Below are 15,994 nucleotides of genomic sequence, written 5' to 3'. Positions count from 1 at the left end.
CATTTGCACCTATTCTGAAGCTGACAGAGATGACTGAAGAGCAGATAAGTCAAAGTCAAAGTATCTTTATTGTCCCTTACAGGGAAATTAGTTTGCAGCCAGTATAATAAAACTATCACACAAAAACAAAACATACAAACACCAAGGCAGAATTAACAACAGGACATAGTGGGCAAGGAGAACCAAAGGAGTTCAAATATACAGACCAAGGAAACAAGCGAACTGCAGACAACAGTTGAATACCATCTACTGTTTAACAATTGGATGGTTGTGGGACAAAAGAAGCCTTGTATCTCTTAGTCCTAATACAGGGCATCCTCAACCAACGACCTGAAGGTAACAGCTAAACCTCTGGCTGAAGGGGGTGACCTTGGCACTCCAGAAGGGAAGTAGCCTTTCTGAACACCTTCCTATTATAAAGGTCAGTAAACTGGGCTTGACTTCTCCCTGAGCTCTTACTAGCCCATTTGATGAATCTATCAAATGGGCTAGTAAGATTTCAGACAACATGCCAGGCTAGTAAGATAAAGACAACATGCCAAGCACTGACGAGAACATATGAAAAGGATCTCACAGCTGAATTTGAAAATGAAATGCTGCACCTGAGCACAATATATGGCGCCGCGTTTTCACATACTCTGTCCCATCTTGAGCTCCCTAATGCCATCTGTAAGATGCAGCTGCAGAGTATTTTTGGAGAAACTTGTATAGCCCCCAGGATTTTCTGCACACTGCCTGTGACTGTTGCTGGGGTTGAACGGGCTTTCAGCAAGTTAAAACTAGTTAAAAACTACCTCAGATAAACCAAAGGCTCCAACCCTTTAGTCAGCTGGTTAACGTAGTCGCCCGTGGTGCGGGAGACACGGGTTCGCGTCCCGGCTGCTCCCCGAATTCACTACATTGGTGTCAGAAGTGAGATGTGAGCTGCAGTCCGAGGACTACCTGTCTAGAACCCCCACTGGTTAGCTGAAAACTACGCACTGCATTTCAGCACAAGAACCTCATTCCAGCAGGAGAACATGTTAGTGTCAGTATCATGGTCCCCTTTACTGCCTCAAGATCAGTAAGGTCTGACATCTTTGACAATACTACACTAACGAAATGATTCTGGTAAGTACAAGAAAATTCTTTGAGAATGTCAAAGGCACCCAGCCATCGCTCATTAGAAGCTTAAGAAAAGCTGGGTCAGATGGCCCAATCCCGGAAAACAGGTCAACATATAGGTCAATAGTTTAAGTATTAATTTATTTTAGGATTGCCAAGGTGTAGACCTTAATACATCAGAATTGTGACAAAAACTGTAGCCTTGTTTTTGGGAAGAACCCCCTCTAATATCCTAGTTCAAGTAGATTTGAAAGGAAAGGATTTAAATACTTTCAAGCTGATGTTGAAAGGTCATATCAACTACTGGTGGCAGTTTGTCTAAAGTGAGACTTGGAAGAGAAGATGCCATCAATAATCAAATTAAAAAATCATTCACATGACATAATTTTCCTCAATAAATTATGTTGGTATGTCATTTCCTTTATTAGAGTTTGGTTAACCATTTTTGGGTTTCAAAGAGTGGCTCATATTTTAGGTTAAATGCGAAAGTACAAAGAGTTTGTACTCTTCAGCACAAATGTAATTGTAGAATACTTAATTTATCCAATAATCTGGTCCAAACATTATATAACATATAACTAATGTATGTTAATATAAACTCAATAAACTCCTCCAAACCTAACATACCCCACTGTCATTTGAAACAAAATGATAAGAACAAACACATTAAGCCACTCACCCTTGCCAGGAAGTGAACAAGAATTGCTGCAGAGTATTTTGTAACTGAAATTTATCTGATGTGTGGGTGATTCACAAGGAAAGACAAAGTCTTGACAGTCTATGAAAGGTAAGAATGCAAATGGTCCTTTCCAACTATATAACTTTACATGTTATGTTTTACATGGGCAGCACGGTGGTGCAGTGGTTAGCGCAGTCGCCTCACAACAAGAAGCTCCTGGGTTCGAGCCCCAGGGTAGTCCAACCTTGGGGGGCCGTCCCAGGTCGTCTTCTGTGTGGAGTTTGCATGTTCTCCCCATGTCTGTGTGGGTTTCCTCCGGGGGCTCCGGTTTCCTCCCACAGTCCAGAGACATGTAGGCCGGGTGAATTGCCCATAGTAAATTGTCCCTAGGTGTGAATGTGTGTGTGAGTGTGTCTTGGCCTGGCGACCTGTCCAGGGTGTCTCCCCGCCTGCCACCCAATGACTGCTGGGATAGGCTCCAGCATCCCCGCGACCCTGAGAGCAGGATAAGCGGTTCGGATAATGGATGGATGTTTTACATGTATGTTGCAACACAAACTACCGTTAAAACAAACAACTCTCGAATTGGGGGAAAGTGCTGTTTCCTGATTAAAAAAAAAGTTTCAACTTAAAAAAAAAGAAAACAAACAATCCATTGTGTGGAAATGGAAGAAAAACGATTCTGTTCATTCCATGCTTGCATTTTTTAAGATAATTGTAGAGGTTCGACTCTTATGCTGGGAGTTCCAACTTCTGGCTATCAACAGAACTGACTGACTGCTGTTCTGCCAGCATGTCAGTCAATTTCAACTCCAGTACTGGATCCCTGGACTCTGGGGACACCTGCAGGGAAACATAAAATTTAAAGCTGGTGAGGGGCACTGGCAGAGTATTGTGAATACATGAAGCGGTGAAAAGGGTTATACATTGCAACAGCAAGTCACAATCTTAAAAAAAAAAAAAAACTACGGAGAGTCCTCAAGTTAACAGAGCAGTATGTGTCATTTCTACAAATGGTAACTGATATTTTCACGTGAAAATTCTAGGCAAAATGATGCAACTAACAACGTTTTGTAGACATGAAAAAGTCAGTAACTCAATGAATTTCAGGTGTATCAGTCACAACAATTGTCATGTAAAGATGCAAACAAAAAGTAACATGTTGTAGTGGACTCTGTGGACACCATTCACCATAATCGGTTCTGGTTGCTTTAAGAAAGTGTTTCCGGGTTGACAGGGTGAGCTACGACGATGATTGGTTGGGGCAGCACCATGTTGCTCGGGCTGTCGGTTTTGTAGAGAGAAATAAAGGACACACGCGTTCGTGTAGTAAATGAGATAAACTGTCCGTCTCTCCTTTCCTGCAATTTCTACAACGTATTAATTGTGAATTGGTTACACTGAATAGTGCCACTGCTTGCATATTAAATGTTTCACAGAGAAAATATTTATTCCACCTGTAGTCCATTCATTGATGTGTGAAAACTCCCTGAAAGCCATTTTTTTCTCAGCATGATTTAACTGATGGACATGTTAAACTCATTGCATCTACTTTAATTAAATGGTCAAAAAACTGAAGAAATCTCATTAGATTTTAGGTAAATTTCAGTTTTAATCTTATATCGATAATATGTACACAAAGTGAAATGTAAAAAATATATTCATATCCTTGCTTCCGCTATCGTATTTCTGGTAGAGTCGCCACTGAACTCCTATGTGAGCTAATGAGCAGACCCTTCTAGCTATCTTCTTCTTCTTTCGTCTTGTTCCGCTTCTCAAAGGTCGCCACAGCGGATTTTAGTTTCCATCGGTACCCTGTGAGGGCACAGCAGCGATGGCAGCCATTGTTACCCAGGGCCTCGACCAATCCAGTATGGTCTTGTCAATCCACATACCAATTTGGTAAAATTTTTACATCAGATGCCCTTCCTGACACAACCACTAACCCTATGCACGGGGGTACAGGTAAAGTGCTGGATGCCATCCTAGTATTCATGGACTTGCGCCCAAGCCTGTCGCCATTTATTTTCCTCCACTTAGTAATATGCTTAAATTCAGCGGGTTGTCTCATCTGATCTGAGGTCATAGTCGAATGGCAGTTTCAAGAATTGCAGACCCTTCTAGCAATGACATTGACAATAATCCTGCCCAATGGATTGCATGGGACTGCAGCATTCAACCTAGATGCCGAGTGGGCCACTGCTGATTCTGGTGAGCTCCTTGCAGGTTCAGCTTACCAGGGCTGGGCTGGGACAAAAAAAATAAATAAATTGGACCTTGCATTTTGGCCCAGACCGGCTCACCACAATCGATCACACACCACCCATTTTCGCGCTCCCCTGAATATATATACCAACCGTGCCACGTCCTAAACACACTAAAGCCATGCAAATGAGTACGAGGGAATCAAGGAAGATTTAATGAGACACACACACACACATATACATATATATATATATATATATATATATATATATATATATATATATATATATATATATATACACACACACACACACACACACACCCTTTTTATGCACTCTTGCAGGGCAAGCCCTACATACGCAAATGTCCCTGAACAAGTTACATGATCAGGTGACCAACTGGATCAGTTCTGTTGTCTTAACAAGTATACTGACAACTTCAATCTCACATTGCTGAACTTGTTTAATTCAGTTGCCCCCCTGACTACTAGGGAAGCTAGACTAAAACTGTCCCCCTGGTACAATCAATACACTTGGTCTGTTAAACAAAAATGCAAGAAACTTGAACACAAATGGAGAACAACCTGCTTTTATATAAACATGCTCTTCGAGCTGCTAGAATGGCTCATTTTTTCTGAACTGATACAAAATAACCCAAAGTTTATTTTTTTAACACGGTCACTAAATTGACTTGTACACTGCCCCCTATATGTATCACCTCCCTTACCGTAACTGAGTTCATAGAATTCTTCACCACTAAAGTTTATGAAATCAGGAAAACAATATCCTCCTCATTCTCAATTCCCACCCAGGATGGGGTGTTAATGCCTTAACATTCTTCTTCTTGCAAGCTCACCCACTTTGAGATAATCTCCCTTGAAACACTCTAGAATGGTATTTTCTATTTTCCTCCAAGCTCACTACTTGCTTACTTGATCCCATTCCTTCTAAATTAATTAAGAGCCTTTTCCAATTCTCAGCCCACTGTTACTACAGATAATAAACAGCTCTCTGATTATTGGCATTGTGCCTTCATCTTTTAAAACGGGTTATCAGGCCACTCCTAAAGAAGCATCTGACCAGCAACTACAGACCAATCACAAATATGCCATTCTTTTCAAAACTCCTTGAAAAAGCAGTAGCTCAGCAACTCATAGATCACCTTTCATCTGATGATCTGTGTGAACCTCATCAATCTGGCTTAAGAAAATTCCACAGCACAGAAACAGCTCTGACAAAAGTGGTAAATGATTTACTACTTGTTTTGGACTGTGGCTCAGTTTCAATATTGGTGCTTCTAGACCTAAATGCAGTATTTGACACGATTGATCACCACATTCTATTAGATCGCCTAGAAAGTTGGTCTCACTGACCCTGTTCTGTTCTGGTTTAGATCATGCTTATCTGACAGATCTCACTTTGTTTTATACAAAAACTGTTCCTCAGATCACATTAAGGTCAGTTATGGTGTGCCACAGGGATCTGTGCTTGGTCCTATTTTCTCTATTTACATGTTGCCCCTCAGTACATTAATAAATCATTACAAACTAGGTTTCCATTCCTGTGGGTGATACCCAGCTTTACATTTCCACGCCTGCCATCAGCTGGTGAAGCTGGAATAATGCTGATTAGAAATCAAAGGATGGATGTCATCTAACTTCCACCTTTTAAATGCTGAGAAGACTGAAATGTTAGTTCTTGGTCCAAAGCAGATTAGAAACAAATTCAGTGATCTCACTCTGACCTTAGCTGGTTCCACAATTTCACAAAGCCCTAGTATTAGAAACCTCGGTGTCCTGTTTGATCCTAGTCTCTCTTTTGAAACACATAAACGATAATACAAATACTGCTTATTTCCATTTATGAAATAATGCCAAGATTTGTCCCATTTTTTTCCATGGCTGATGCTGAAACACTTGTTCATGCATTTGCCTCATCTAGGCTTGATTATTCTAACACCCTTTTCTCTGGCTTATCTTAATCAACTATAAGCAAATTATAACTTGTACAAAATACTGCTGCTACGATATTAACCAAGACCAGAAAATTTGATTATATTACCTCTGTTCTCATCTCATTGGCTCCCTGTACATGCTAGATCTGACTTCAAGATCCTACTTTTAATGTATAAAACATTACATTGACTTGGATAACCCTACTTATCACATCTAGTCACTCATCATTTACCTGCTAGGGCTCTATAATCACAAAATGCCGGTCCTCTGACTTTTCCAAAAACAAATAAAACATCAGTCGGTAGAAGGACTTTTTACCAAGCCCCTCTTCTTTTGAATTGTCTTCCTGTACAAATTCGAGAGGCTAGTTCAGTTGATTCATTCAAAAGTAAACTCAAAATACTTCTACTATTTGCATCAGCCTTAAACCTCACTTAGTCTGCCCTAAGTACTAAACTACGGTTATCCAGCTTATATTCAATTTTATGTGTGTATTGTTATGTATATGTACTGTATGTTTTTTCTTTTTGCAGTATTCTTTTGTGTTTTTGTATTGTATTGTTTATAATGTTTTATATGTAGACTATCTCACTTTTATACATTTGTTATATATTTTACTGATGTTGGTCATTATTGTTTTATTATATGTACAGCCCTTTGACACATACTTTGTGATATTGGGCAATAATACATTTTGACTTGAAATACCGACAGGGAATCTGTAATATCAGCTATTAACTATCACAATCCAGCTGCCCCATTCACACACAAATATTTGCAATATAATTTCATCTCACCATAGGGCCCACTCTTCTCCTCAGCATCACACCCTCTGTCAGCAAGGCCTTTCCAGTCTCCTCAAACAAAGTCGCCTCATCCAGGACTTCTTTGCTCTCCAGCTCAGCATACTTCTCCACAAATCTTTGATGAAAATGTTTAAAAAGTCATATTAGTAAAAAGGATTTGCATCAAATATACAAGTCCACAGGGTACAAAGATTTGTCTCATCATATGCGAACATGAATATATGACACTAAAGATGGGAAAAATTGAAATTCCCCAACAGTTATTTTTACCTTTCATTCATACAGAAAAGTATACATTAGTGGCATTGGTTTAAAATTGACCTAGCACCTCCTCTGGTCGGTTGGGGTGCCTGTTCAGGGGGGAGGGGGAAATGGGGGGGAATAGCGTGATCTTCCCACGTGCTACGCCCCCCTGGTGAAACTCCTCATTGTCAGGTGAAAAGAAGCGGCTGGAGACTCCACATCTATCGGAGGAGGCATGTGGTAGTCTGCAGCCCTCCCTGGCTCGGCAGAGGGGGTGGAGCAGTAACCGGGACGGCTCGGAAGAGTGGGGTAATTGGCCTGATACAATTGGGGAGAAAAAATCCCCCCCCTGAAAAAAAGAAAGACATTTTGATATACTTTATTGATCCCCATGGGGAAATTCCTCTCTGTATTTAAACCATCCTAGCCGTGTAGCTAGCAGCAGTAGGCAGCTACTGTGCAGCCCTCGGGGACCAACTTGTTTGTCTTGCCATGCCTCGGTCAGGGGCACAGACAGGAGTATTAACTCTAACATGCATGTGTCTTTGAAATGGTGAAGATTTGAAACTTGATCATTCAAAGAGTTGTTTTTGCAATTGTTCAACGGCCAAAAGATTTTCCCCAATATTTTCCAGGCGTTAAATTCCTATTCATCTCTGTGATCTTCTGGTTCCCATGCAATACATGGGGGCAACATTTTCCAAGCAATCCAGACTTGCATCAATGAGAAAAATCAATTTACCAACAGAAATGCTAGTAGTATACCTGGATTATTGAGCATGCATCAAGAAAGAATTGCTAGTTCATTCTAGTTACGCATGCATATATATATATATATATGGCCACAGGATGTTGCAATGAAACCTTCGATGTAGAAAAAAGAGCTCAACAATTCAGCAGCAAAGATATATTTTTTATAGCTCAAAGCTGTTAAATGGCAGAACAAGCTTGTCTTTATGCCATTGACTTTCTCTATCTACCATATTTTTGCTTAAATGTACCCTACTCTATCCCCATTGGACAGTTCAAATGCATCAATGTTCCAACCGTAGCTTGGTCCATCCCCCTATCCTGAAATTAAACACCGCACATAGAACGTAGGCAACGGCAACCGGTATAAATAAGGACGTTTACTGTAACCATGTAGGCAGCTGATGAGTGCATTGAGCACGAAACAAGCTTGTTCTGCCATTTAACAACTTTGAGCTATTAAAAAAAATTGTAAAAAAAAAAATATATATATATATATATATTTTTTCCCCTAATCTTTTTTCCTGTATACGTGTTGATATATTCCGTTCCTCATTAGTCGAGCACTCGACACCATTGACGGTTTCGGGAAAAAACACTATATATATATATATATATATATATATATATATATATATATATATATATATATATATATATATATATATATATATATATATATATATATATATATTATGTGTGTCTGACATTCTTGTGTAAGAAGTGGGGTTGTTGTGAAGCGTCCTGTGCCTGTCATGTCTCACTCTCAAACTTCGCCCCTGGCTAGCAGAAACGAACAGCAGAGCTGAGCGCCTAAGTCTCTCCCTGCCAGTAAATAGCCTCTCCAACAGCAAGCCCTATGTAGCGCCTCCTTGTGGTGACACACGGTAACTGGGTACACCTTGGACCCTGGCTGAACTACAAGGGACTCGGAGGAGGTCTGGCCACTAGATGTGTGGTACACAGGCCCACCGGTGTGGGGCTATTCCCTGATGCCCATGAGCCAGCCCCCAGCTATGGGTTAAATAGTGCCACTGCCTAGTGGATACCTCGGGAGAGGACTAGGCTACGGGAGTAAACCCCTACACAAAATCAACATCTACAGTGCTGTTGTTTTTTGTTTTTCTTGCCCTTTTGTATCTGTTTAAGTGCTGGCATCATGTGTGGCTGCCGATTCTCCCTCTCATAGCCCCCCTTCCCATCCACCCCTGTATGTCTCTGTTATGTTTATCTGTTGTCTTGTTTCACCCAGTTTATTGTAAAGCGACTTTGAGTGTTAGAAAAGTGCTATATTAAGTTTGATTTATTATTATTATTATTCACATGTAACCGGCAAAGAAAAAAAAGAAAGAAAAAAACCCAGAAGAAATAAATGGAACAACATCCTGTTGTTGCTCCATTTATTTCTTCTGGGTTTTTTTTAAATTTTATTTTTGGGTCTGCAAGTGCTACACGCTGCTGTGTACCGGGGTCAAATTCCTCATATGCATAGGCACACTTAGCCAATAAAGCTGATCCTGATTCTGACGTAGGACACCAGTGGGCACGAGGCTGTATGGTGTCTACAGCATGTATGAATAGGACTATGTACAAAAATGCACTTTAGTGCAAAGACCATTTAATTGCCAGACGTGAATGAAATGTGATTGGAACATGAAATATTGTATAGGTGATTGCTTATCTAAGTCTCAAAAATTGTGCTTGCATTTGCTGTTTGGATTTTTGCGTACCACAGGAAGAAATCCAGCTATGCCAATAGAATAAACTGCTGTGTTTTATTAGCAGCTAAATCCATTAATTTGGAACGAATGCAATATTATATGGGATGTTTTACGCCTTTTTCAGATTGCCAGCCCAAATCTGTTTTTTTTTTTTGGCATATCCATACTGTATCCAGATTGATTTTAGAAAGTCTGGACAGCAAAAAACCACTTGACATGCGATTTTTGCAAATTGGATCTAAACCACATTTGGAGGTGGTTTGCAATTCGATTCCACTCGGATTTCTAAAGATGTGTCTCAGTCCGGATGCTCTAGCCGCCCAAGTCAGATTTCAAACTGTCTCTCACACTGTTCACCTCTCGATGCACAGTTAAGCCTGCCATGACTGCAGCACAGAAAATTGCAATGTATACCAGCCTGCTCCGTTGCTGAGTTTGTCTGGTGCGATGGAGGAGTTCTGCACCATGACTTGACAGCACGATTGTTTGGACACAGGTCCATATATTTCAACACTGCTAGCCATGATGCTAACGCGAGTAATGTTAAAATCCATTCACTTATAAAGTTAGTGACTAATGTCATTTAAAACAGGTACATTTGGAAGCACTTGAGTGGAGTGGACTTCAAACTTTATGTCTAAAAATCTTATAATGTATTTACTTTGCTTGATGCTCTTGGTTTATACTACACTGAACCAACCACGGAACCCTTAACCACTGAGGACCACCTGCGAGAGGGACCCAGACCTCCGGGCTCCTCTGGTTTGGACTGAATGGCAGCTAACCGAGAGCATAGTCGAGTTTGGCGATGTAGGAGATCTTTGATCAAAGTCTCTATGGATTGTACCTCAGTTTTAATGCAGATGAGTTCAGTGGCTGATGCCATTATAGTTAGTTTAGCTTAGCTGCCAGGCTAAAGGCAAGCCTAGCTAAGCTGGTAGTTGGGACAGGTAGTCCAAAGCAATCCCGCAAGTTGTACAACAATACAAGTGAGGGGGAAAGTGTGATCAAGAGATAAAATTGGCATAAAAAGTCCATAAAGGTGCTACAAGCTTAAAATCCTCAATAAAAACAACCGGCTCACCTAGCCACCAGGCTAAAAACAAACCTGGCTAAGCTAGTAGCTGCAGTGTGTTGGTCTGTATGTACCTCCGGCTGTGAGATGGCTGTGAGATGTGAACATTTGTAAAGTTTCATAACAATCAAGTAAACTGTGACGAAGTTATACTCATTTTTCATTTAGGCCAATCCTTTTTTCGTTTTTATTCACCAATGTCACAGCAGTCTTTAAAGAGATCAAAATTTTATTCACAATTAAGAAAGACGACCATCTAAGGGGAGTGAAATTGAACTAATTTACATGGAGGAACATGAAAAATAAGCATTTAAGGGGGCCAATTTGTGATACATAGTGGGTTTCATGTCAGTTAAAGGTAGTGGGCATTGTTGAGGCACGCATGCCACCGAACCTAGATGAGGTATTTGTAAAGACCGACGTTTCCATTTGACCAATTGAGACAAGCATACAGACTTACAATGGGGGATAGTATTAACGTTTTTCGTTGCTGACAATGTGGATGCAATTGAAATACCACTACTGTGTAGAAATGCTGGTCCATCCTAGTTTCACCTAAAATCATCACACATTCACATATAAGACACCATTAGAGCGATAAACCCATATGCTTTTATAAGTAATAAATGATAATTTTCTTGTTTGAGCAGTGGGAAACAGACTATTTAGCAAGCACTAGGCTTAATGGTGTGTACAACATCATTGCAGCCCCCGGATGTACCGTCAGGGCTTCCTGGGTGTGCGCCCCATGTAAATCATACTCCTGGCATGCATGGATGCATACAACTATGTACACAAATGGACTTTTCTGCAATGAGCAATTCATTGTTAGACTATTTGTAATTGTTTGCAAGTTAAATTTGGTTTTAATTTTGCATCAAGGGTATGAGAATTGCTAGAAATACAACAGCACCTTGCTAGATTTTTTTTCCTTTATGTGAATACAAATGTAACTTCTGCATTTAGGCCATCTTATCTTGGAAATGAAACTTAAATCCAAGTTACAAAAACATACAAACTTCTGTATAAATTTTTGATAAAACATTTAGGATACAAATATTCTTTTTTTTTTAATCCCCCCCCGCCACTTTCTCCCCAATTGTATCCGGCCAATTAACCCACTCTTCCGAGCCGCCCCGATCTCTGCTCCACCCCCTCTGCCGATCCGGGGAGGGCTGCAGACTACCACATGTCTCCTCTGATACACATGGAGTCGCCAGCCGCTTCTTTTCACCTGACAGTGAGGAGTTTCACCAGGGGGACATAGCGCGTGGGAGGATCAGCTATTCCCCCCAGTTCCCCTTGCCCTTGAACAGGTGCCCCGACCAACCAGGACACATACCAACATCCGGCTCCCCACCCGCAGACACGGCCAATTGTGTCTGTAGGGACGCCCGACCGAGCCGGAGGAAACACGGGGATTCGATCCACCGATTCCTGTATTGAGGATACAAATATTCTTAACATACCTTTGACATGTGGAAGTCAAGTTTGATTTGGAGAGATCGATTGCTCTTTGTCCTGTCCCATATGCCTCATAAAATTTCCTAAAAGACAAGACATGTGAGTTATTAAAGCAATCAAAATAGGTCACAAAACAGGCCATAACATTATCTCACCAGATTTGACATAAACAATAATTAATTTCCAGTAGTGTGACCAGGTTACTTACGCTCTAATTTCATCTTCTCTGTAAAAGATATCAGGAACAGGATCTTCTTTCTTTGTAAATGTCCTTGAATGTGGCTTAACATAAACTGGATCCCTCTTGGGTGGAAACGTCTTGTATATATCATACCAAATGCATTTGTCAGATGACCTGGTGACTCCAGAGCGCATCACATCTCGAGTTCTGTGAATCATGACATCACAGTTGGAATTAGTATTAAACACAGGCCCCAAAACAGCTTTTTCTACCAAGCAGCCAGGCTTCTGAACAAAGAAAATTAAAGACACTAAGCCTGGTGCTGGACTGACTGGTACTGACCTATGGTCTTCGGCGGATCATCAGTTTACACACACACACACACACACACACACACACACACACACACACACACACACACACACACACACACACACACACACACACAAATATGCAAACAACCATTGTTTCAACCCCCTCCATAATGATGTCCCTCACCATATCCACAAAATCCATAGTGCTCTGAATGTGATGTTCATTACTGCCTACCAACAGGTTTAAGAATAGATGCCAGAAACCTAATAGATGTTACAGGCCGGTGAGTTAATCATATAAATAATATACCGTAATGACACATCCTATTTATGTATCTTAGGTCAACCATACTGACTAGGTGTAGCTTCCCCTGGGTATAATCTATTCTGTCAATAGCACTGTCCTGTTCCAACAGCTTCGGACAATCTATCACCTTTATATTGTAACCACTGCCTAGATCTCGTTAATTCAATCAATTCTCGTTGATTCAACTTCCTGGGATTTTCTTACCTTGATTATTGAGCATGCATAAAGACATCATTAGATATAAATTATCCTAAAAAATGTTAAAAGGGTGGCACATCTCAAAATTTCAAATCAAGGAGGACAAAATAAACACACCTCGCTTGTTTATTTGGCTCATATCACAACAGAAAAACACTTAAGGCTTCTGCAAATCCCTACCCCTTTTCTTATTCAGCAGAGCACCCATTAATAAAAACATTGTCATGTGCAAAAAGTGATTCAAAACAAGACCACATAGCTGACAATAACTGGCATGTATAGATGTGGCAATTGTACTTGCTGCACCAATACTGCAAATATGAAGTTGTTCAATCATTCCCACACTGGGAGGAAAATTCCTATTCGGGAATTTATAAACTGTATGTCAACTCATGTGATTTACATGTTATTATGTCCCTGTGGTCTAGCATATGTTGGACAAACCAAACGACCCTTTAAACAATTAATATCAGAGCACAAAACTGCAATCCGTACAGGTAATATGGATTATGTAATCGCAAAACATTATGCTGAAGCAAATCATGGTTCACCCTCTTCATTATATGGGACTGAGAAAGTCATGATGCCTACTAGAAGAGGTGACGTTTTCAAGAAACTGGGCCAGAGAGTTTTGGAAATACACACTGAACGCTATGACACCAAATGGACTTAATGATGACTTCATCTGAAAATGTTTAGTTAGGACTGTTTGTAATCTTTTGAAACCCACAAACTATGCATGCGACCACTGACCTGTTCTTGGACCGTCATACAATGAAAAATGAACGGGTTTATTCAAATGTCCCTTTACTGCCATCTAGTGTATAGTCTTGACAGTGAATCATCATGGCCAGAAACAGCGTTTTGTGAAGCTTCCCGTAAGGGGGTTTAAATCAAATTTGATAATAGACTTGCGATTGGTCCCTGTATCTAGAGCCATGGGATAAGAAAGGCCATTGGTTTCTAAATAATTGGGTCCGACCTCAAATTAACAACAAACAAACTCCAACAAGCCCCAGCTGTGTTTTAACTCTGCCCTTGCATATATTATCAAATTGCAACCTGTATAATTCTAATACTCTGACGAAGGCTCTGTGCTTAAACGCACGAGCATTTTTTCTATTGTGACGCGAGCCAAATAAACAAGTGAAATGCGAGTATTTTCTCCTCCCTGGTTTGAACATTCGAGACGTGCTACCTTTTCGCCTTTTTTGTGTGTGGAATATGCTCACTGGATTTGGGGATTAGCGTTCCACTGAGGAATCCCATTGTTAAAACACATCCCCCCTTTTCCAATATAAACCACCCTGTCTGTTCAGTTCAATGGGGTACAAGTACCGCGTGTAGTATCGTGACATTGCACTGTGCCACCGACCTTGAGCAGCTGCAGCAACGACTGAAAAAGCCTTCTTCCAGCGTCCCCGTGCATACGACAACCAAGCACGAGGAGGCATCCGCTACCCAGCAAGCTAGTAACGCCAGTAACTGTATCGCTTTACGGTAACGTCGTTAAGCTTTAGGCCAGGGGATGACGTGTCTAAATTACACCGCGGCATTACGGTAACTAAAACCCCAGACGACGTCTGGTCTCATAACGACGTCGTACTTCACTACCCAGCCCCGAGGTAACGCACTCACGGCATCTCCATGTTGCGGGAGCTTAGTGTGTTACCATTGCGTTTGTTGGGAAATGCGTTTTTTTTCTTTAAAAGCAAAAATAGCTAGCGTAAAGTCCAGCTTTAGCCTCGTAAGGACGTAAGACATACCGTGTGAACACCGACCCAAACTTCTCCAGTCGGCTGCCAGCCATTATGAGATCCCACACGATTTACTTGGTCTTCTTTTGGAGATTTATTGGTTGTTGGCGCACACACACAAAAAATGATCTGGTGCTTTACCGCCACCATCTGGAATGGGGTGTGGACCAAAACGTCCATTTACTGTTAAAAAAAAGCAACCCACAAACTAGTTATTCTAAGATACTAAAATAAAATTGAATAACACTCATTTTGCAGAGTTGTTTTTGTAGAATGTCTGAGTTCGCCTCCTCCTTTCCGAGGTTTCGAATCCTCCTTCTTTCTGCCACACACCTCTGACAGTGGATCATAACATGCTCTGGTGGCCTGGGTCCTGGACTGCTCCGTTGGCACGTGGACACTGCGTGGCATCCTGTGCAACATGTTCTTCGTAAATTTTATGTCCTTTATAATTCTGTTATCCTCTTTCAATGTTGTATTATGTAAAATGCGTGAACACAACATCCATTGCACGCTGTCCGTCTTGGGAGAGAGATCCCTCCTCTGTTGCTCTCCCTGAGGTTTCTTCCTATTTTTTCTCCCTATTATAGGGTTTTTTAGGGAGTTTTTCCTTATCCGATGAGAGGGTCTAAGGACAGGATGTTGTATTGCTGTTAAGCCCACTGAGGCAAATTTGTAATTTGTGATATTGGGCTATACAAATAAAATTGATTTGATTTGATTTGCTCTAGTGTTTCTTCTTGCCCACAGCAGTCGCATCTGCATGTGTTATGTATGTCTATTTTAAACAGTGTACCGTTTAGTAATGTAAGTCTAGACATTATTGTCTGCTCCCTCCTGTTCCCTCCTGCACTCCTCATTTCTCCCACATTATGTTGAACCCTACGACCATCGTCCTTTCCTCTCTGCTTTTTCCACATTTCCTTCAACCTCTGCTTCATAACGCTCCTGAGGCTTGTCTTGCTGGATCTATCTGCTAATTCAACGTGTTTGCTTTGCAACCGTTTCTGCCATTTCATTTCCTTTGACACCAATATGCGCCCCCACAAAACATTTACTGTCAAACCCATCATTTGAATTCTGTATATTGTTTGTTGTACTTCTATAAAAGTACCCGGTCTGCTACCTGAATGACTGTACTGTGGACTGGCTGGTGGTGAGCTTGAGTCTGAGCAAATGATTGCTTTAAATGGTCTTATTTCCTCTATCCACTGCACTGCTAACAATATTGCAACC

The 15,994-nt window shown here is 40.9% G+C and overlaps 1 protein-coding gene across 1 annotated transcript; it reads right to left on the bottom strand.

Moving 5' to 3' along the window:
• Positions 1–49: 49 nt before the first annotated feature.
• On the bottom strand, positions 50–15,024 carry mrps23 (mitochondrial ribosomal protein S23). The gene is made up of 5 exons (XM_056283315.1): positions 14,768–15,024; positions 12,210–12,389; positions 12,007–12,084; positions 6,740–6,863; positions 50–2,626 (listed from the first exon to the last, which is right to left on the bottom strand). The coding sequence occupies exons 1-5, from the start codon at positions 14,809–14,811 to the stop codon at positions 2,516–2,518; spliced, it is 537 nt and encodes a 178-aa protein (XP_056139290.1). The 5' UTR covers positions 14,812–15,024; the 3' UTR covers positions 50–2,515.
• Positions 15,025–15,994: the final 970 nt, after the last annotated feature.

This window comes from Lampris incognitus, chromosome 7 (genome assembly GCF_029633865.1).
Source record: "Lampris incognitus isolate fLamInc1 chromosome 7, fLamInc1.hap2, whole genome shotgun sequence".
Taxonomy (NCBI): domain Eukaryota; kingdom Metazoa; phylum Chordata; class Actinopteri; order Lampriformes; family Lampridae; genus Lampris; species Lampris incognitus.
The sequence above is the reverse complement of the archived record's forward strand: the minus strand, read 5'-3'. Positions and strand labels throughout refer to the sequence as shown.